Source organism: Chiloscyllium punctatum, chromosome 25, assembly GCF_047496795.1.
Source record: "Chiloscyllium punctatum isolate Juve2018m chromosome 25, sChiPun1.3, whole genome shotgun sequence".
Classification (NCBI taxonomy): domain Eukaryota; kingdom Metazoa; phylum Chordata; class Chondrichthyes; order Orectolobiformes; family Hemiscylliidae; genus Chiloscyllium; species Chiloscyllium punctatum.
This window is the reverse complement of record NC_092763.1, coordinates 70239229-70262675: the sequence shown is the minus strand read 5'-3', so window position 1 is coordinate 70262675 and position 23447 is coordinate 70239229. Positions and strand designations below refer to the sequence as shown.

Genomic DNA, 23447 nt, shown 5'->3' with positions numbered 1-23447 from the left:
ATTGGAAAAAATCCAATTGAACATTTACTGGGAGATAAGTTAGTTTATTTAGATGATAGAAGGTAATGGGAGGGAGAACTGCACATTTTCAATTCTCTCCAACTCAGCAGCTCCATTACACTCCACGTGGGGATTGTTGGGATGGATTTTCTGTAAATGGAGAAGCAGTGGCACTTGCTGTTGACCTGAAAGAAAGCTGCCCACAAAAATCTAGTGATCTCTGCGATGCAGATGTTTCCTAACACCTTAAATCTGGTCTCAGTTCAGGCCAATGCAAGGGGAATCTACAGACATACAGCAAATACTACCAATTAACACAAGTAGCTAATCGCATTTAAGTACTCACACAGAGGAAATCAGGAAATTAAACACACTTTATTTTTCACTTCTAAATTGTCAGAACAATATAAATGGTCATTTTATCTTTGGATTAATTAGAAGTTAAACAAGTATCAAGATGTTTTAAAAGTATGAACTGTTATAATAGTGGAGCAATTTGCCACTAAAATAGTTTTTCCAAGGCCAATTGGGGTGTTCCAACATTAACTATGAAGTTGGTGGACTGTTCAAAACCCAGTGACACTTTATTCAACAAACATACTTAGGGCTTTTACAGTAAGACAAACACTGTAAATATCTGGGTTTTTATCAATCCACTGATTATTTATGGGTTGTACTCTAGGGAGCAATTTGACAAAACACCCTCTGGAGGATAGTATACTCTACTGTGCAAACTGTCAAAGTTGCTGTCACTTTCAATGGATTAATTATGGTGAAAGCTTGGGCTAAAAGCCCGAAGTTTGGGAAGCCACATGTAAATGTTGGTAAAGATCTGAATAATTAACTAGATAGAAGGGAACACTGAAGAATTATCTTGTATTTTCCAAATATCAATAACCACTTTACACTGCAAGTTTAACCTTTTAGGCCACAGCATAGCAATGTGAATCCTCAAATCTTCAGATTATCTGTTTTTGTGACATCTTTCAGCTACTCCCAAGTTTAACTTCAATGGTTGTATAAACAATGGTGAGATCGAAGATCAAAGTTTACATTACCATCAGTCAGGATGGGATTTGTTAACAATGCTGTTTGAGATGTCTGATCTATTCACTATTGGAATCAGAGTATCATGAAGATTTCCATCCTTCCTTGGACTAATTGATTTGAATGTAATACAAATGAAAGGTAATCTGTTAAACAAGGTATTAATAATTTTATCATTTTACAGCAAGTTTGCAATGAACTGAAGTTATTTTATAAAAATTTAGAAATCTGTTAAGTATACAATGCTAACATTAAATTTGAACCAACTAAAGTAACAAAGACAATGAATTTAACATCCATGGCTCAATTATACACTTTTTAAAAAGAAAAATTATAAAAAATGGTGAAAATTGAAAACTGGGTAGAAACACATAGCAAGTCATTTAGCTTCTAAAAGAAAATATATTAATATTTCAATCATGTATTTGAAACAATCATATATTTGAAACAATCACCTCTTCTTCAATTGACCTGCTTGCATTTAATGAATTTCTGGTTTTAAAGACCATACGATAAGCAGCTTTTTTTTTTAAAAAGGTCTCTATTTTTCTTCCTTTCCTTTAGTTTTTCTGTGAACCATTTCTCTGAAGCCAGACAGGATCTTGTTTTCCCTCTTTAATCGCTCCTCCTTGTTAAACGAAGCCAAAGCCCTTTTCTCATCTGCACTATAAATCTGGTTCTCTTTACGTAGACGCACAGCCTCCATACGGCGATGTCTGCACGCAAAAAAAAAGTTAAACTCAAGTCAGAAGTTAATTATATTAACTTAACATCAAGATCATGTCTCTGTGGACTTTAAGAACAATGCTGCAATTTAGAAAGATACCTCTGAGTTTTTGAGGTGTAATTATTTTCTATGTTAAAAATGTCTACATTCTAGCTGATAGGTTTTATCCTTCAGCCTTTCATTCAATATTCTAAACTGTGTGTATTACACAAATTTTTAAGTGAATCAATAATTTTATGCCAAATGCAATGCACCATGTTCATTGCAAAATATCTATTTTAAAACACCCCCAAAAACTGTTTCTGAACAGAAGGAGCAGCCAGAGTCACAGGCAAAATTGTCTAAAGTTCCGTTTTGATATTTTATGGCATTACTATCACTGAATACCTATTTATCATCACCTTGATTGATCAGAAACAGAACTAGACCAGCTACCTAAATACTGTAGTTACAACACAGCAGATCAGTGACTGGGGGTTCTACCATGAGAAACTCACCTTGACTCGCTAAAGCCTGTCCACCAACTTGGCATGAATCATTCATGTGATGGAATACTTTCCATCTTGCCTGCAAGAATACAGCTCTAACAACACTCAAGATGATGAATATCATCCAGGAGTATACGTAATCATCACTCCCTCCACCACTGATGCACAGTGGCAGCAGCATGTACCATCTACAAGATGCACTTTAATAACTCAATGCCAAACGCCACCTCTACCTTTACCATCCAGAAAGACAAGGATGACAAACCACGGGAATATCCCCACAACCGGAGACTTTCTTTCAAGGCACACACCTATCAGGACACAGAACAACATAACTGTTCTTTCACTCTCACTGGATCAAGATTGTGGAACTCGCTAATAGCATTGTAGGTATACCTGCACTGAATGGACTGCAGCTGTCCAAGAAAATGGCTCACATATCTTTTCAACAGCAATTATGATGGGCCACAAATGCTGCCCTTGCCAATGATGACAATATCCCATGAAAGAATGAGAGAGAAAATGTCAAGGTGTTAACAGTGCACAACATGGTAGTATTTCTCTAATCATAGCCTTCTCTTTTGTTATCAACAAGAGCAAATATATTTGCAAAACAGAGCATTTTAAAATAAGAAAGGGGACCATTTGGTCCTTCAAGCCTACTCCACTATTCATTGAAGATCATAGCTGGTCTTCTACCACATCTACACCCTCCTGCACTAACACAGTGTCTCTCAATTCCCTAAATATCCAAAAATCTGTCAATTTCAGACTTCAACACCCTCAATGAATTAGCAGCCATAGATTATAGGAATAGAGAATTAAAAAGAATTAACTTCAAGTGAAGAAACTTCTCATCTGATTCCTAAATGGCCTAGTTCTTATTCTGAGATTGTGATGCTTGACCTTAGACTCCCCAGCCATAGGAAGTATCCTCTCTAACACGGCTTTAAGATTTCTACATACATAGGCTTAGTCTATTCAAGGGGTTGCTTAGCTCAGTTGGCTGGATGGCTGGTGTTTGATGCCAACCATGTGGGTTCAATTCCCACACTGGCTGGAGGTAACCATGAAGGACTCTTCTTCTCAACCTTTCCCCTCACCTGAAGCATGATGACCCTCGAGTTAAAACACCACCAGTCATCTTTCTCTAATGAGAAAGCAACTGCATGGTCTGGTAGGACTATGGCAACTTTAATGTTTAGTCTATTCAACCCCTCCTTGTGGAATAAGCCCTTCATTCCAGGTATCAATCCAGTGAACCTTTGCTACACTTGTAAAATAAGTACAGTCTTCGTTAAGCAAGGATAGTCAAAGCAGACGTGGTTTCACCAAGACTCTACAGTAACATTTCCTCACTCTTATCCTCTTATCCTCTAACCTCTTTGTAATAAAGAGCAACATATCTTGAGTTTCCCTGATTGCTTTATGGGCCTACATGTTGAAGTCCTGTTTCATTGACAAGGACACACGGATTCCTCTGAGTTGGTATTACACAAATCTGTAGTCCTGATGCCTTAAATGGATAGCACTTATACTTATGACTTAGTTTAAACTGAAGCCTGCCCGAGTTACTAGAATCATCAGTGGGAAAGAAAAATCAACACTGGCTATTGTTTTGCCAATTTAAGTGAATTCAGTGAAAAACTATTCAGATTATTAACTGTATCTGAATTGTTACTTCAGCTTCTTGTGAGAACCTTTCCAGAACCCCCTTTCTCTAATTTTGCTCTCTCCTGTATACAGTTTTGCACTTTCATGGGCATAGCTATCCTTTGCTACCTCTTCCAAAAGAGTGTTGATCATGTGTGAGCTGAAACAATGGCAGGCTCCAAAAATGAGATCTCAGGGGAAATTTTAATTAAACCCAATCCTAATTTTACCTAATGCCTGCAAATAAACAATTCTGACTGAAGCAAAAACTCTTATTAACTTCCAAGCCAAAGCATCTGTGTCAAAGTCAACTAAAGATCCTCTCCTTTGACCAATGATTCTGAAATCAGTTATGGATTGAAGATGCAACATGTGAACTTTCTGACTAGTTTTGCCTTACTACTTACTATGTTAACCAACTAAATTACTGGTTCTCATCTTAGTTAGAGTGCAGAATCTAGATTAGAGTGGTGCTGGAAAAGCACAGCAGGTCAGGCAGCATTCGAGGAGCCGGAAAATCGATATTTCGGGCAAAAGCCCTCCCAAAACATTGATTTGGATTGCTGCCTGACCTGCTGTGCTTTTCCAGCACCACTCTAATCTAGACTCTGATTTCCAGCATCTGCAGTCCTCACTTTTGCTTAGTTATACTGCCGTTCATTTACAAGGTCTTTCACTGCCACCTATTTGCATAAGAATTTGTACACCATATCGGGTCTTAAAACTTGTCTACTTTCATGCAGGTAATGTCTCCAATTGTGACAGTTTGGCACCAAAACATGCCGAGTAGCGGTTTCTCCCAGGTATACATTGAAGGGGACAGTTTTATTCTCGTTTTAACAGGGGAACATACTGAAAATAAAAAGCTTGACTGGTAACTGTGCACCAGACACCTGTCTTTCCCTATTGTTTCATAAATTTAAAACACCATCGTCAACTGCTCTGGGGGATCGTTTTCTTACCTGCTGCCACTCATTACGTAACCAGAATGTTCAAAGGCAGCAATCTGCTCACTCGTCAGACCAATTTCACCTCTTCTTGGAATACGCTTCCCAGCTTTCACGTACTCAGCCATGGCAGCACCTTCACCAGGAAGCAGAGCATGACCGTAACTAGAAGAGAAAGTCAATTAAGTTTATTAGCAATATGGCACAAAACCACTTTCACCTGGAAATACCTTAGCTTTTCATACATTAAAAACAAGGTTGTGGGAAGATTTCATACAGATATGAATGGCTAAGCCATCAACTAATTAACGAGGAAAAGGGACAGGAGTAGGGAATTCAGCACCCTATATCAATTCTTGCATTCAACGGCTGTTCAGGATCTTAATTCCATTTATGCAATTTGGCTCCACAATCCTCAATTCCCATGTGAAATAAAAGTCTATCAAACACATATGAAATATGCAATATGAAATTAGAGGACTTGTGCATTACTCAATGGAAATGAATCCCAATTGATTAACTAGCAACTGAATCAACCAGATTTATGACTTGAAGGTTGATTTCTGATAGATCACTAAATGTTACTTGGTATGCTGCTGAAGCATTCATTATGCTATGAAGCTATGAGAATTGGAAGGTCTTAATACATAAGAACATATGAATTAGGGGCTGAAGTAGGCGATTCAGCACCTTCGACCTGCTTAATAATTCAATAAATTCATGGACTGATCTGCTTGTTTTGAATTCCACTTTGATTCCCTTGTATAACAATAGTTGGCAATCTATCTCTGCCTTGAAAATATTCAATGATCCCACTTCCACTGGCTTCAGTAGCGTAGATCAGTAGCATCCAAAATCATACAACCCTCAGAAAAGAAATTCTCTTTATCGCTAGCCTAAAAAGGCAACTTTGATCTTAAAAAGAGTGGTCCCTACTTCTGGATTCATTCAAAAGAGAAAATGTCCTTTCCACATCTGCCCGTCAAGAATATTCAGGATTTTATTCACTTCAGTCAAGTCATCACTCACCTTTGAGCTCTAACAGAAACAATCCCAGCCTGCCCAACCTATCCTCAACATGTCAACCCACTCATTCCAGGTATTAATCTTGTAAACCTCCTCTGAACTGCTACCAAAGCAAATTAGATCTTTGCTGCGTGTGGGGCCATCTGATCTCTCCTGATGGTTACATATATGGCAATTGCAGTAGACCATTTTAATTAGGTAAGCTGAATAAAACTAATTCATGAGGTTTGTTATTTCTATAAGAAGAGGATGAAGATGACATATTTATCTAGAGTCCGATACACAGTATTGGTCTTTTTCTGCCAAGAAAGAATGTAAATGCATTGAAGGTAGTTCAGAGAAGGTTTGTTAGACTATTACCCATGACAGATGTGTTGCCTTGCAAAGAAAGGTTGGACAGGCTGAAATTGAGAAGAGTAAGTAGTCACTTGGTTGAAACAAAATTCTGAAGGGTCTTGACAGGGCAGATTTGAAGAGGATGGTTCATCGTTTGAAAGAATCTAGAACTAGGGTTCACTGCTTAAAAAAAATCTGGGGGCTTCCATTTAAACAGATATAGCAAACTTTTCTTTCAGAAGGTTATAAGCATTTGGAACTCTCTCCTTGAAAATATAGTGGAAACAGAATGCTTGAATACTTTTAATGCAGAGGTAAGAGATTCTTGTTAAACAAGGGGTTGAGATGTTATTAGGAATAAGCGTGGATGTGGATTTGAGATTGCAATCGCATCAACTTTATGGAATAGCAGAACAGTCCTGATGGGCTGAAAGGCGTACTCCTGTTCCTGATTCACATGAAAAGCCAATCATTTAATGGTTCAATTTTATTCAAAAGAAGGAAAGGTTGCTTACTTCAAAGGTTTGTCATCATCTTGTGCAGATTGTTGCATGGGAGCTTCGGGTCCGACCAGAACATCTTTATTATGTGCACCTTCACAGTGAAAATATATTTATAATCATTTTTGGTGATGACTGCATGCTCTTTTAAGACACGTAGAAGCTAGTAAATTAAACTGTATATTTAACTTCTGCAAATCAAGGTTAGGAAAGATAGTTGATTTTATAAAGTTCAGCATTTTATTTAAATAAATATGAACTGCACCAAAGAATATCAGTTAAGACAAAATGAGAATGATCATTAATGAAACGTAGGGTTTTTGAAAGATTTTAATTGGACATGTCTAGACTAACTAAAACCTTACATGTTTTTTCTACCCAGATAGCTTCATTATTTGCATTCTCTTCTTCAGACTCTCCACTGCTAGATTCGGATATCTTCTTTTTGTTCCTTTTCAATTTCTTTTGCTTCTTCCTGTTAAGTTAGGTACAGAATTTAAAACAAAATCTACTTTGTCGTCTCTCCCTCTTCATCATTCTTCAAGTTAAAAAGGGGGAATTAGGGTTGGGGAATGGGGTAGGACACTTAATTGAGCACAAAAATAGACCCTTTGGTCCGACTCATCTGCACCGACCAGACATCCTAATCTGACCTTGTCCCATTTGTCAGCATTTGGTCCATATCCCTCACAACCCTTTCCATTCATATACCCATCCACTGGCCTTTTAAATAGTGTAACTGTATCCACCTCCGATAGTTCCTCTGGCAGTTCATTCCATATGCGTGAAAAAGTTACTCCTCCCCAGCTACTTTTTAAATCTTTTCTCACCTACCTTAAACCTATTGTCTCTAGTTTTGGACTCCCCCATTCTAGGAAGACTACTCTGTCCATACCCCTCATGATTTTACGAACATCTATAAAAGGTGACCCCTCAACTCAGACTTTCCATGGAAAAAAGCCTCAGCCTATTCAGCCTCTCCATATAGCTCAAACCCTCCTGCCCTGGCAACATCCTTGTAAATCTTTTCTGCACCCTCTCAAGTTTAACAACATCCTTCCTATAGAATCTATTTACAATTTTATTTACAAGAATTTACTTTAAATTACTGGATTAGAAAGTTTGGCTTCAGTCAAAAGAAATTCTAATTTATTGAGCTCCCTAAAATTTTGTGACGAGAACCTGAAAGATTTATAAATTTTTCTTCTAATCTACAAGTTGCTAGGAATTCTATCTTAGAAAGTAAATTCCTTTGCAGAGCTTCGTACTTCAACAAATTTTATTAAAACTGAACCTTGTTAGTATACTGCACACTGAAAAACAGAAGAAAGATGCAGTGTGTATTGATTATTAATAAATTAAATGTGAAACAGATTAACTTTTATTTGCTTAAGCAGATAATGACTGACTATGACAAACTAGATGTTTACTTTTTGTGGGATTTCTTTTTCTTCTTTTTCTTTTTGTCTTGATCTGAAAAAGAAATCAGAAATGCATAATAAATGATTGGTTCAAAATCAGGATAATTATTCAAATATTTAGCAAAACAAAATGCAGACCATAGGTCTTAATTCATAAATGATATAATGTATTGCATCAGAATAAACAAAGATAATCTTGTCTGATAAAAATAAGACTAAAAGTTTAAAGTTAAGTAACATATTGCTTAGGTCAGTGAAGAAATTATTGAGCTGCTTATCGCCCAGCCTCCAATAATAAAAAAAGGACCACACAATTTTGGTCAAAGGTACACAAAAAATGGAGATACAAATCTAACCCAGTAAAATTGGCTGTGTGATGGCCAGTTTTTGCAGCATTTTATTAGCAACTTCATTTGCTATTGCATTCTTGAACATCTTACCCCGCTGATAAAATTTCTGTTATGTACTCAATTAAATCTTTATATGCATCATTGTAGTAGAAAGTTTATAGTAGATTGAAATTGATCACGATCCTAAGCTGTCCTGAAATGCTTTTATATGTAATCATTTACAAATGAAGTGATCATTTTTATAAAATAGAAAAACAATTTTTCCTAAATTTCTTAGATATCTAATAACACAGAACACTTTTTTCCCCCCAGTAGTTGCATTACTCTAATCGCTATAGCTGTAACCTCCTCTCACGTGCAACCCTTCTAGAACTCTGCTCTCCTCAATTTGGGTCCCTTGGGTATACTTATAGAGTTAAAAAGCATGGAAACAGATTTTCGGTCCAACTTGTCCATGCTGAACAAGTTTCCCAAACTAAACTAGCCTGACTTGCCTACATTTGGCACATATTCATCTAAACCTTTCCTATTCATGTACCTATCTCCAAATGTTTTTTAAATGTTCTAACTGTACCTGCACCTACCACTTCCTCTGACAGTTCATTTCACATGCGAACTATCCTCTGTGTGAAAAAATTGCCTTCACATCCTTTTTAAATATTTCTACTCTCTTGAGGAAATTACCTTTGCTATTCACCTTATCTATGCTCCTCAGAATTTTATAAACCTCTATAAGGTCACCCCTCAATTTCCTATGCTCCAGTGAAAAAAGCCCCAGCTTATCCAAATAACTGAAATCCTCCAGTTCCAGCAACATCCTGCTAAATGTTTTCTGAACCCTCTTCAATTTAATAATATTTTCCCTATAGCTGGATGACCAGAACTGTACATAGTATTCCAAAAGCGGCCTCACCAATGTCCTGTACAACCTCAACATGATGTCCCAAGTTCTATACTTGATGGTCTGAGCAACGAAGACAAGTTTGCTAAATGCCTTTTTATCCACCCTGTCTATCTGTGATGCACGTTTCAAAGAACTATCCACCTGAATCTCTAGGTGTCTCTTTCAAACAACACTACCTAGGGCCGTCCCATTAAATGTATAAGTCCTGTCTGTTTGTTTTGCCAAAATGCAATGCTTCAAGTTTGTCCTAATTAAACTCCATCTGCCATTCTTCAGCCCATTCATCCAATTGATCAAGATCCCTTTGTAATCTTAGATAACCTTCTTTACTGTTGACTATATCAACAATTTTGGTGTCATCCACAAACTTACTAACCATGCCCCCTAAATTCTCATTCAACTCGTTTATACAAATGTCAATCAAAAATGGAACCCTGCGGAACACTGCTGATCACAGGACTCCAACCCAAAAAACAACTCTCCACCACTACCACCCTCTGTCTCCTATTCTGAATCCGATTGGCAAGTTCTCCCTGTATCACATGTTTTTTTAGGTGCCTACCATGTGTAATTCCCTCCCAGTATCTCTGTCTCTCTACCTCGCTTTCCTCTTTAACACACTCCTTAAAACCCTCTTTGATTAAGCTTTTGGACACCTGATCTAACATAGAACATAGAAAAGTACAGCACAGAACAGGCCCTTTAGCCCACGATGTTGTGCCGAGATTTAATCCTAATGTCAAATATCGTAACTTAACCTACACACCCCCTCAACTCATTGCTATCCATGCGCATGTCCAGCAGTCGCTTAAATGTCCCCAATGACTCTGCTTCCACCACCACAGCTGGCAACACATTCCATGCATTCATAACTCTGTATAAAGAACCTAACTCTGAAGTCTCCTTTATACCTTCCTCCTAATATCTTCAAAACATCTCCGTATTTGGCTTGGGTTACAGTTTATTTTGTAGTTCTCCTATGAAGGACTCTGGAATATTTTATGTCACGGATACTATTTCAATATAGCTGTTGTTGCAACATCTTACCACTTTCATTTTCACTGTTAGAGTCTGATTCACTTTCTTCTGAATGCTTATGCTTTCTCTTCTTTGATTTCTTCTTTTTATTCTTCTTTTTTTTCTTTTTTCTCTTTTTCCCCTCTGTATATAAACCATTTGAAATCACGTAGATTACTCCTTTGTTAGTTACTTGTGCAAAATCATAGTGTTACTTTGTTGAACAATACCAAATCCCACCAAAAAAAAAATAATTGATTGTCCACAGTTGGGTGTTGGTTGTCCTGTTGTAACAATGACTTTAATTCAGTGAGTAACTGAGCCAAACAGACTAGGAAGGTCAGAGATTTGAAATCTAGTCTGTTGTTTGTTGTTTCAATGTGGACCTCAGTTTCATTAATTTGGGCAAAGAAAAATCAGCAAGATTCTCACTTGTGAACACTTTCTTACTGGAAAGGTACGAGTGTGATTATGAGGGGAAGACAAGATCATGCTTAGCTAGCCTGCATTCTCCAGAGATTAAGTAGCTAATACATAGTCAAGGTTCATGTACAAATAATGATATTTGGGCTAAGTATTAAAGGGGGCCTGTGCCAGAGAACTGTGTTCCAGCAAAGAGTCACCATTTTTTGGGTTGGGATCACAGGGGTGGTGATGGTCAGAGAAAGAAAGTCACGACAGAAGCAGTTTGTATTGATAATTAGGAAACACTGACAGAAACCAAAGTTGCTGATTAATACTTAAAATTACAAACCGTAACATTTAATTTACACCTGGGATACCAAGCGCTTGTTTCCATAGGTCTTATTTAAGGGAAAAAAAGGCAACTTTAACATTTTACAATGTATAATTTTAAATTATTCAGTCATATGAAAACAGTTCCAGCATTAAAATAGTATCTGGAAAACACGTGTACAACAGTTATCATAAAAATTAAGTTTTCTATTCTTCATACAACTAGTTTGAATGTTTGATGGCTTGCCTCCATGACGTACTTCTAACCAAGTATAGACAAACAGAAACAAAGTAATTTCAGGTATGTTTTAAAATCTCTATACGGCCTTGTTCCTCCTTTCTCTGAAATCTTCTTCAACCACCACAATCTTTCTTTAACTATGACCCTTTGAGCATTCCCCAATTAAAACTGTTCCATCATTGTGGCTGTGCCTTCAGTTATCCTGCTTTTCTCCTTTAAGTTGCCTCTTGAGCCTTGCTTTTGGTCATCTCAACAAATGACTTCTTATGTGACTCATCATCATTGTTTTATAATGCAATTATGCAGTGCCTTGGGATGTTTTATTTTATTAAAAGTGCTGTATAAATACAAGTTGTTGTGTGAACCTACCAGGATACAGTAACATAATGGTACTAATTGTGACTGATCAGAGTTGAAATAGAAAATAGAACTCTGAATGAATCGGTCAGATAGGCAGATCAGTGCCAGATGGAATTCAACCCTGAAAAGTGTGAGGTGATGTACTTCAATGGGCCAAAGGACCTCTCGCATGATGTATGATTCTGTGACTTTATTACTCTATAACTACCTGATATTATTTAAAAATGCTCCAGTGTCACGAAGACAGATCAGAAGCCCAAATTACTCATAAATATATTGAAGTGTTGGATAAGTTGTGCTCCCTTTTAAAAAACAAAATCTCCAAGCTAAGTCGGGCAGACAATGTGACTTCTACACAGAGAATTCACTGACAGCTGAAAAGGTTGCTTGTTTAGAACTTCTGGAATGCTGTACCTTGCCGAGGAAAATTCAAAGAGAGAGAAAGACTTCAAAAGCCAGAGGTGCTAAGCCACTTAACTATCTGTTTTCCTGCTAAGAACATCTCCAAAGTCTTATATTCCAGATGTGCACGTCAAAACACAATTATGGTTTGCCCTTCCAGCAATGTACCAAACAGGGATTAAAAACTAAATATGTTGGTAGCATGTATGTGTTAGTGTAATGCGAAAGACAGCTTGTGGACAGTCATTCGAACACTGCAGTGAAGGTAGAAAATAAAGATATGTCCCGCTGAGTGCTGGAAGTCACTGTCGAAAAGGAAACAGGACAAAGGAAATTCAGCCGACCTGCAAGGCCAAGAGTCTCAATCAACCAATTACCAACAACAATGAGACTGGCATCACCTAACATAATGTCTTTGGAACTCCACTGTTCACAAACAACCCAGAGACTGATCCTGTATATCTTAGCTTTTTTCGGACTCACTTCCTATTCGTAATCTGTGCGCATGCGTATGGCATTATTATTTATGTTTAGTAACTGATAAACTAATTCTTTAACACAATAAAGCCAAGTTAAATTAGGTCCTCTAAAAATATAAACCATTTAGTCTAGGAGAAAGGCATTCACAAGTGAGGGGATTGTTTTTAATTAATCTTGTTGTGACCAACTGTGATGATGAGTGAATAAATAAGGTGAACCCATTTATCCCTCCTCGTCTGTAAGTATAACTAATTGGCGTATCCTGTCTGGAACTGTAATAAATTGGGGAACTTACCCAGGGATTAGTCAGAACAAGTGTTTAAAGTGCTGAAAAGCTGCAATGGACACACACATCAAATGCATGACCTCATTATGGACTGCTATGTAGAGAACAACAATCAACTTCTAAAACAAAACTAAATTGAAGCACTTGATAACATTATAAAGAAGCTGAAATCTAGCATTAAGAATCAAGTCTACACTTTAGGGTACTGACTTGAACCTTTTGAAAATTTCCTTTTCATTAGAGGCACTCTACCAACTAAGTAGCTTGCAAACTGTTCAATGTGTTCTGAATGTAAAATAGCAGTGCGCAGTTACCTGTCAATTTCTATTAACCATGATGAAGGCCTATTATAGATTTCCTTAAAATATGGTTATTCTTAAAACATTACCTTCTGTACTGGAATCAGAACTGCTGCTCTTGGCTTGCTCACCCTCGACTGGAGTATGCTCATCAGAGCTAACAAACAAAAAAGTAAAATCACACTCTTTTCCAAGAGAAAGCTCATGTTTACTATTTATTTAGACTGAAATACATGGAAACCTGATCATAAATCGAAGAAATTTTTCAAGCAGCTTACTTCAGAAAAACTTAAATGCTGAAATAATCTGTGTATGGTGCTTAACAAAGGAACATCCTGGCAATATTTTTTTTAACTATTTAGTTTATTAGTTTTGAACCAACAACTGCTTTGTGGCTTCAGATCAGGTTTCAATAAACCCAAATATTTAAATATAAATTATCTCAAAGTGATAACCTAAGAATGATAAAATTAAATCTGTCAACCTATAAATTGTAAAAAAAAACAATTGCAATTTAATCCAGTGACAGTAAAAAGGGTACTTACTCTGGTTCTGGGACCTTTGGAGACAGCCCCCACAATTCAGGTGCCCCAAGTTCTCCAATTCGCTCTCTTTCCTTCAGCCGCCTGCAAGAAACACATAAAAACAGGGGGCTACTTGTTAACTGAATGAATGCTTCCTTTTAAATAATTACTTGGTAGTACAAACATAAACATTGCTGAAAAGAGACCAGATGTTGAAGCTAAAACAAAGAACTGTGGATGCCGAAGATCTGAAACAAAAACAAATTGCTGGGGAAAATTAGCAGGTTCGGCAACATCTGCGACAGAAAGCAGAATTAATGTTTGAGTCAGTGTCCCTTCCGTGAAAAGGTCTTCAGTTTATCTACTGGAAGACTGTAGCAGTGAGGCAGCATTGCTGCTCATGCTCAACTGCCAGCAAGCATTCAAAAAGTATATCCACCATTAGATATCATACTGCAAACAGAAATTATTGATAAAATAATCTAGATTGTACCAAGAGTCTCACAAGCTTGCAGAGTAATGCATTTGTGCATGTTACATACATATATCTAGAAGTGTTTTATGTGGGCAAAAGGAATTTGTACATATATAGCAACTTTCTCTTAAAAAAAAATCAGATTGACAATCTCTGCTACATTCCTATGGCAACACTCTGACCAATTAGAATTTAAACATGGTCTGAGAATTAAGATAGACAGTTAATTTCTGTGCTAATAATATCATAGCAGCCCTACAGTGTGGAAGCAGCCCATCGAATCCACACTGAACTCGGGAAGAGCATCTCACCCAAACCCACCTCCCAGTAAACCTGCATTTCCCATGGTTAACCCACCTAGCCTGTACATCCCCAGATACTATGGGGCAATTTAGTATGGCCAATAACCTGCAAGTCTTTGACTGTGGGAGGAAACCAGAGCACCCAGAGAAAACCCATGTCAATGTGGGGAGAATGTGCAAACTCCACCCAGTCACTTGAGGCTGGAATCAAGCGGGGTCCCTGTCACTGTGACACAGCAGTACAAACCACTGTAACGCCCTTGAAGCCACCCTGATGACCCAACAATTAGATCCAAATTCTCATGCTGTATAAAATTTCCTTTTTCTCCCCCCCAAGTCGTTTTCCTGTATCTTACTTCTGATGAGTACAAGATGAAACGTCAACTTGTCTTCTTTTAGCCATAATTAAGTTTCCACATTGCTTGGAAATAATCTAGTGATCTGAAGACTTGAATACATTTTTTGAAAAGGGTCTTCACTTGCCCCCTCCAAATTGCTTTCCTCAAACTGCGAAGTTATCAGGGAGCTCAAAGTCTCACCCTTGGCCATTAGTCACATGATGGAATGCCAGTTATGAAAAGTTGAGAAATGATATATCAGAACAAAATTAATAGTCACATGGGCAAACGTGGGTTAATTATGGAAAGCCAGCAAGGATTGGTTAAGAGTAAATGGTTATTTCACTAATTTGCTCCAGTTTTTTGGATGAGTTAACAGAGAATAAGGATTATGCTGATAAGCATCATTTCCAAAAGACATTTGTAATGTGCCACAGAATTATCAGCAAATAAATCAGGCATTGCAACATGGATATGAAATTAGCCAAGCAACGGGAAAATCAAATGTAGTCAGTGGTTTTATTTTTGGGTTGGAGGAGTTTCCCAGGAAGCAGTGTTAGGATACTTGCTTCCTGATACATATGAATAACCTAGACCTTGGGTAAAATTTCAAATATACAGGTGATATTAAATTTGGAAGTACAGTACTATGAACCATGAGAAGAATAGTTTATAACTTGAAGGTGGCATGACAAGAGAAAGCAGAAGGCACTTCTTTGCTTTATCAAAAGGATCTTGGGGAGCATAAGGAAAGCTGTTATGGTAAGCCTGTATAACACAATGGTTTATCCTGAACTGGAGTTCTGTTGTATCCATTCTAGCCACCATTCTTTAGGGAGGATAAGAAGAGGGAGGCACAGAAGAGATACAGGGAGGTGATGGCCTAATGGTATTATCATTAGACTATTAATCCAGAGACCTAGGTAATGTTCTGAGAGCTTGATTTTCAATTCCACATGACAGATGGTGGAATTTGAATTAAATAAAAATTGGGAAGTAAAAGTCTAATGATGACGCTAAAACATTATTGATTGTTTGAACAAACCCCATCTAGCCTAACCAGCGACACCCATATACCACGAATGAATAAAATAAAGTTACAGAATTTAGCTAGGTCCATCAACTATGTTTCAAATGTAACTAGAAATGGCCAAAGTTGCCAATATATCCATAAATAATGAAAGAAGTCTGAATAAAATTTGAAGTCAACACGCAGTACCATACATGCCCATGCTTCTTCAACCTTCACCCCACTGGTGGCATTAGTTCCAAGAAGTGACAATGTATGGTTTCATACAGATCTCTTCATTAGAACTGTTGTGTGAAATGCTAACTCATCATTTCTATCCACAGATACCATGCATGACTTGCTAATTTTTTTTCCTTTTTTTGATCTTCAGTAAAAAAAAATGACCTTTTGTGCCAATGAATTGGGTAATCAGAGAAAGATATAAGTAGTGTAACATAGTCGACTGTACTTGTTCTGAAATACATTGCAACAGATGTATCCGTTCTCATCTCTAATAATCTGCTTTGTGCAGCTTAAGATGTTTCATTTTAATTAGCTACATTTGATATATTGGTAAAGAAAAAAAACTGTACAGGATGACAATTAGGCTCAGAGACACCTTTACAAAAATAACACCAAACAGAAGAGTGTTTATAAATCAGCAGGATTGAGAGAGAGAGAACAGAATGCTGATCACATAAAAAGGAGAAACAGCATGCTTCAGAACAAAGAAATAAAATCAACAAAAGTCACCAGAACTAGCTACAATTTGAAGAACAGATTTATGATTTACAGTCATCAGTCACTGACCATTCAGATGAATGAATCAAACTAACAGGACACTAACTGGGTGGCGCAGTGGTTGGTACTGCTGCCTCACAGTGCTAAGGCCCGGGTTCGATTCCAGACTCGAGCACTCCAGTTTCCTCCCACAGTCCAAAGATATACAGGTTAGGTGGATTAGCCATGGGGTAGGGTGGAAGGGTGGGTCTGGGTAGGATGTTCTTTGGAGGGTCAGTGTGAATTTCAATGGGCCGAATAGCCTACTTCCACATTGTAGGGATTCTAATACACAAGTTCTCACATTTTTGCCTTTGAGCTTCATGGATTATATTTTAACTTACAGTATGTAGGAAATGGATGATACTTGTTCTTAAAGAAAACTAGTTAATTATAGCTTTGTTTTATTTTTTTTTAATTAAAAACTTGCCAATGATAAAAAGAAGTGTGTATGTATTCCCAGCAAGCAAACAGGTTTAATCTGGGGTTTTGGAGTCAAAAATGTTCACAAGAAAACTACACTGTTGCTTTGAGGTTATTGATTTAAATCCCACAAGCAAATACAGTCAGAACTCATGGAAGCTTAATCCTGTGGGCAATGGATTTCCCTGAAATTGCTGATAAACATACAAAGAAATAGGACAAAGTATCAGGATGGAGCTCGAAGCAAGGTTATCTGAGAAACAATATAACCAAGAAGTACAAAGGCACTAGGCAGTCTTGGTGGTTAGTTGGTCTACACCTCCAGAAGTCAAAAAAGGACAAGTGTCAAAATGCACTGTGGGCTATCATTTGGACTTGGGCAACCTCAGTAGGTCCAAGCTCTTTTCAGTGAGGACATGCAACAGAAACTTACTGCAGCCAATAAGATATCTTTGCCTTTAAGCCTGGAAAGTGGCAGTTGAAGGAAGTGGCCTCCGGCAACAGCAACAGCAAAGCCAGGATGAGGCGGACACAGCTCCAGCTCAGCCTAGGGTCCTCTGGTGAGTGAGGAACAGGTCCAAGGCTGGGACGGAGTCGGTCTGGACTCACAGGTGAGGCCGAGGCTCCAAGTACGCAGCTAGGCCCAGGCATCTGGAGGAGGAGAAAGGTTGTCTCAGCCTGGTGTGACGGTCTTATCCTGGCGTGGAGATCATTTTCATGTTAAGCATCCGGGTATTCCGGTACCCCGGTAGGCAGTCTCATCCAGGAGTCGCAATCACAGCCCCACAATGCAGTCTTCTTTGGCAAAGGCTTCTGGGCCATTAGTCCAGTGACCCGATGTGGCAATCTCATACCGGAATAGTGGTCTCATCCTGGCAGCATCTTCAGGATATTCCATTATTGCTTAGTTGGGCTTCCCCAAGCTCAGAAGTTGTTAACTGAACTGTGATGAACTTTGTCTTAATTTTACTTTTTAAAAAGATAATGTATGACTTCTGTTATTGATGTCGGCATTGCAGTGGGGCAACTTATAAAATTTGCCTGTATTTTTCATGTAGAAGTACACAGGACAATAAATCTTTCCAGAAAAAAACAGATTTAGAGGTCAGTAGCACAGACAGAATTTAGAAAAAGAAACAAAAAAAAAAATTGTCTATGAGCTTTGTCATAAGAGCATTAGAACGCAAGAACTAAGAGCAGAGTAGGCAACTCAGTCCCATTAGCCCACTCCACTATTCACTATGATCATGGTTGATCTTATCTCGGCCTCAACTCCAGTTTCCACCCATTCTCCCATAACCCTCAACTTACCACTAAAATAAAAATATATCTCCTCCTTAAATTTATCAAGTGTCCCAGTATCCACTGCAATATGGGGTAGTGAATTCCACAGATGTGAAAGAAATAATTCTTTCCCATCTGTTTTAAATCTCCTAACCCTTATCCTAAAACTATGACCTCTTGTTCTAGGTCACCCCACAAGGAGAAATATTCACTTTACGTCCACTTTGTCAATCCCCTTTAATATCTTATATACCTCAATTACGTCTCCTCTCATTCTTCTAAACTCTAAAGAGTATAGGTGTAAACTGCTCAATCTTTCTGCATAAGACAAACCTTTGGAAATCTGAAATTAACCTAGTGAACGTCCTCTGAACTGCTTTCAATGTAACTACATCCTTCCCTCAAGTTACTAGGTCAAAACTATATAAAATACTCCAGGTGCAACCTCAAAAATGCCTTGTATGGTTGCAGCAACACTTTCCACCATAATACTCTACTACTTTCACAATTAATGCCAAATCCCATTTACCTTTCTCATTACCTGCTTTACCTGCATACTAATTTTCTATGATGCAAGCACGAGGACATTGAAATCCTTCAGTGCCAAAGCACTGTGAAGTTTCTCTCAATTTGCAAAATAAGTTGTCTTTCTATCCTTCCAATCAAAATGTATAAAATTTCAAAGAAGAGTTAGTTCCGCTATTAGACAGCAAAGTTTAAGTAATAATCACTTGTTAAAAAGAATTTTTGTTATACTGCCCTGGCTGTTTTGGCAATTTCCTTGTACGTGTGCATCTGATTATAGAGCTAAGCCTAAGTAACAGCTTGTCTTGGTTTATTCTATCTTAACATTCATTGTGAATTTTCAACGCCTCAACCAAATCTGCACTCAGCTTTCTTCACTTTATGGAGAACAAAGTCAGATTCTCCAGTTTTTCCACAATCTAGAATCAACCAAACAGTTTGTCAGGAATAACCTGACAGCATTCATGCCTTTGAGTCACAAGAATCAACATTCCAGTCCTACTCCAGAACCTTAGCACAAAAGTCAAGACTGACACTAAAGGTTTGCTTTGCTATTGGAGCTCCCATCTTCTTTCAGGTGAAATGTTAAACTAAAGCCCTCAATTGCCTATTAGGTTAGTAATTAAAATATCCCACTGCACTACTTCGAAAAAACCCAGCAACCATGTCCTGGCTAACTATTCTCTCTATATCAACAGATTATCTGGTATTATCACAGCATGTAATCCAAAATCTAAATGCAACAAATTGGTTGCTGAATTTCCTACATAATAATGGATACACTACAAAGTGAAAAGCACTTTGTTCACTATGAAATGTTTTGTGACATCTAGTGGTAATGAAAAGCACTGTGCAAATGCAGGCCTCTTTCTTACTTAATTATTGAAACTACTCTACTAAATCCCTTCAGTACCCTCTCCAAAGCTCTCACCTCCTTCTTAAAGCGTGCTGCCCTGAATTGCACAAAATACTCCAGCTGGCACTGAACCAATACTTTATATAAGATGTGCACAAAAGCTTGGTTTTTGTATTCAAGTCTCTATTTTAAAAATTAACAAACCCATATGTTTAATTAATTACATTGCTAACTTGTCCAGTCATAAAAGAGTCATGTAGCATGGAAACAGACCCTTGGGTCCAACCAATCCATGCCAACCATAATTCCAAACTAAACTAAACTAGTCCAACCTGCCTGTGCTTGGCCCATATCCCTCCAAACATTTCTTATTCATGTACATATCTAGGTGTCTTTTAGATGTTGTAACTATACCCACCACTTCCTTTGGAAGTTCATTTCACACATGATTCTGTGTGTAAAAGAAAAAAATTGCTTCTCATGTCGTTTTTAAAACCTTCTCCTCTCACCTTAAAAAAAGGTTACCACCAAATATTTGGGTACAGACACCTACATTAAAAATTAAAAACTTTTATTGCCTTCCCTCATTTTTTCTGTCATCATATTTTACTGTATTCAAGGTAGGATGAGAGATTTAGAAACGAGCTTTTCAATCGTTATAGAAGTATATAGCTTGCTTGAGACAGGAGCTTTTAAAAAAATTGACAATTTCTAAACTATTCTATAGATATAGTACAATGTGTAGCAGTTGTGAGTTTCAGCCTCACGCCAGGACCTGATGGCAATGGAATGTGCATACATAACACTAAGACAGGTTCAGTATCAAACTACAAATCTTTCCAATACAAGTGCCAATGGCAGGTAGTAAATACTGGATGGATTCCCAATCAGCCATGTAATGGGATGGAATTTCAGAGCTTATCTATAGCTCCATGTTGTCACAGCAGCTCAGATTTCCTGAGTGAACTGTAACACACCAGAAAACATTCTAATTCTAAAATAATTCAGGACCAGACCTGGCAATAAAAGCATTGTGTCTCTGCCGGAGTAAGTCTTCTTGCTCTTTTCCATAATATTCCATATGCAGCTTGTTGTAGTGCCCATGGTGTGAACGAGAAATTTGATCTCTTGACGTTGACCTCGAATGACTATGGTGTACACCATTTTGATGCTTGTGAGAGTTTGACCTTTCTCTCGACCTAGATCTGGATCTCATTTTTTTGTCAACTGATGGAGATTTGCCATGTCCCGAATGGTGCCTGTTATATTTTGCCGGAGGACTTGGAGTTCTGCTGTCACTGCTGCTGCTATGCCGTTTTCTCTTTGGACAAACTGATGAATCTGGACTGCCACTCCTTGATTGACGCACTGGAGGCATTGCTTAATATCAGTTTCAAAGAATGTTGCTCATTTATTTTCAATATCACCTGCAAAATAATACAATGTTCGATTACCATTGAACCACTAAATTTGGCAATTTATTTTTCTTCTGATTGTAACTATTATCTTATTGCTTATGAACTTCAAACGTTAATTTACTATAGTTGTCAAGTCAAAAAATACATTCTAAACATATGCTATGTTTACTGCATTTACTTGCACCACTTAGTAGTCCTAAATAAATAGATCATTATATGCAATTATTTAAAGGAACACAGGCTTAACAGGTCTATGGTAACTGTAAATAATTCATTTACATGGATCTAGCAGGCAAACATTTTAAACAGTTGATGATGTGTAATTTGCTGACATCTGTTAAATAGACCAGTTCCCAAAGTTTATTTCGTAGAAAAAAAAGAGTGCTCCAGTTGCTAATTTTGTTGAGATGATAATGTTGCTTCCCTCCACGTCCCCACCGAGATTACTCTTTGGAATGACTACACTTAATGTCCCCCTGGCCTGAAGTCCGTCTGCTGCATTTGGTAATATACTTAACGCTTATCAGACCTCATAACGAAATTTCCTTAACTAAATCATTCAATAAACTAACATTTGAAAAACCTATGGAAAACCAACTAAGAAAACAGTCTGATATTAAGCACGATGGTGTCCACTTATAACTTTCTTGCTCTTTACCAGTTCTCGGGTTATTTCTGGTTGTTGTTAAGGTTACCACCACACATTTAAGTTTATTGTTTTTTAAAAAAAACACAATTCTTCACTTCACCTCATGAAAACATTACCTCCACAAGCGCGGCAAACGGTTTGGACTATCTCTGTCACGCTTGATTCAGGAGCCAGCAAAAAAGGTACTGAGCAGCCAGTATCAGATAGAAACCTGTACCGTCTGCGAACCGAGTGGTAGTGAAGGAAGAGGAATCCCTGAGGTAATAGGTATCCGCCTCAGACAGACCCCAGTCCGTCAACAGCTTCAAAGGAAAGACAAACACTCGGATCCCCGTCACCCCGACAATTCCTCCTTCTCGCTAAAAGCGGCGCTTGTTTTCACAACAACTATACTGACAAACTATTCGATAAAATTGCAGAGGGAGGGATGGGATGACAAACCACAAAAATACACTCACCTCTCGCACCAAAGTGACAACAACGGACACCCCGCGCCGGAAGTGGCTGGGAACGTCACAGGTCAAAGGGCGCGACGCATCGGATTCCGGCCCAGCCGCTTCTCAGGTCACATGACAGGCGGGCGCACGCGCAGTACGGTGCCTTGGCTGAGGCGGTGACTCGTGCTCCACGTGCTCTGGACTAACCGACAGTAACAGAGCGAGCTGTCCACTGGAGGAAAGTGGAGTGCCGTCTCCCCGAAGGTTTATAACCGCTTCACATCCTGCCTTATGATATGTCTGTTCCTGTACATCCTTTCAATGGTCACCCAGTAATCTCCCTGGGAAGTCCTCTACGTGGGAACAAGTTGCATAATCCTGGTTTGGATTACCTTGAGTTTAAAAGTTCAAGTGGAGATCAAGAAATGATCCAACGAGGTAAAGTCAAAGTTACCATTGTCCTGAAGAAGGGTCCCTGAACCCGAAACGTTAACTCTGCTTTCTCTACACAGATGCTACCAGACCTTCTGAGTTTTCCCAGCAGTTTATGTTTTTGCTTCTGACTTCTAGCATCCGCAGTTAAGACCATAAGACCAACGAGCAGAAATTAGGCCATTCAGCCCATCGAGTGTACTCTGCCATGTAATTATGGCTGATAGGTTTCTCAACCCCATTCTCCCCATAAGCCTTGTTCCCCTCGATACTCAAGAACCTGTCTATCTCAGTCTTAAATATACTCAATAACTTGGCCTCCACAGGCCACATTGGCAATGAATTCCATGGATTCACCACTCTCTGGCTAAAGTAGACTTTCTATAGAAAGGCATGGGCCAAATGCAGGGAAATGGGGTTAGCGTGGACAGACATTTTGGTTGCCATGGACCAGTTTGGGCCAAAAGGCCTGTCTCTGTGCTGTAGGGCTCTATGACTATCTCTATGACTCCTTATTTCTGCTCGAAAAGGTCTTCCCTTTACTCTAAGTTCTTTGGTTTTTTTGGTCACCATAGTCCTACTGGACTGCATGGCTGCTCTTCTTTGAGAGAGAGATGTGACTTGTGGTTTAACCGAGGGTCACCATGCCGTAGGTGAGACAAGAGTTTGAGAAAGTAAGAACGATCCAGTAATTATCTCATTGAATGATAGAATAGGCTTGAGGAGACTGAATTGAGAGTGTGGTGTTGGAAAAGCACAGCAGGTCAGGCAGCATC

The 23447-nt window shown here is 38.3% G+C and overlaps 1 protein-coding gene across 1 annotated transcript; it reads right to left on the bottom strand.

Annotated features, from left to right (window-relative positions):
• Window positions 1-356: 356 nt before the first annotated feature.
• nkap (NFKB activating protein) lies at window positions 357-22315 on the bottom strand. Its single transcript, XM_072595505.1, has 10 exons — window positions 22261-22315; window positions 20752-21162; window positions 13765-13845; window positions 13309-13376; window positions 10447-10560; window positions 8155-8197; window positions 7090-7199; window positions 6740-6818; window positions 4878-5027; window positions 357-1763 (listed from the first exon to the last, which is right to left on the bottom strand). The coding sequence occupies exons 2-10, from the start codon at window positions 21111-21113 to the stop codon at window positions 1589-1591; spliced, it is 1182 nt and encodes a 393-aa protein (XP_072451606.1). The 5' UTR covers window positions 21114-21162; window positions 22261-22315; the 3' UTR covers window positions 357-1588.
• Window positions 22316-23447: the final 1132 nt, after the last annotated feature.

Excerpts from the sequence above, each read along its gene's own strand:
- nkap (XM_072595505.1), bottom strand. The coding sequence starts at position 21,113 with ATGCCTCCAGTGCGTCAATCAAGGAGTGGCAGTCCAGATTCATCAGTT. Across the intron at positions 6,819-7,089 it reads TATCTGGGTAGAAAAAACAT|GTGCACATAATAAAGATGTT; the intron begins GTAAGGTTTTAG and ends TTCACTGTGAAG. Across the intron at positions 1,764-4,877 it reads TACGTAATGAGTGGCAGCAG|ACATCGCCGTATGGAGGCTG; the intron begins GTAAGAAAACGA and ends TTTTGCGTGCAG.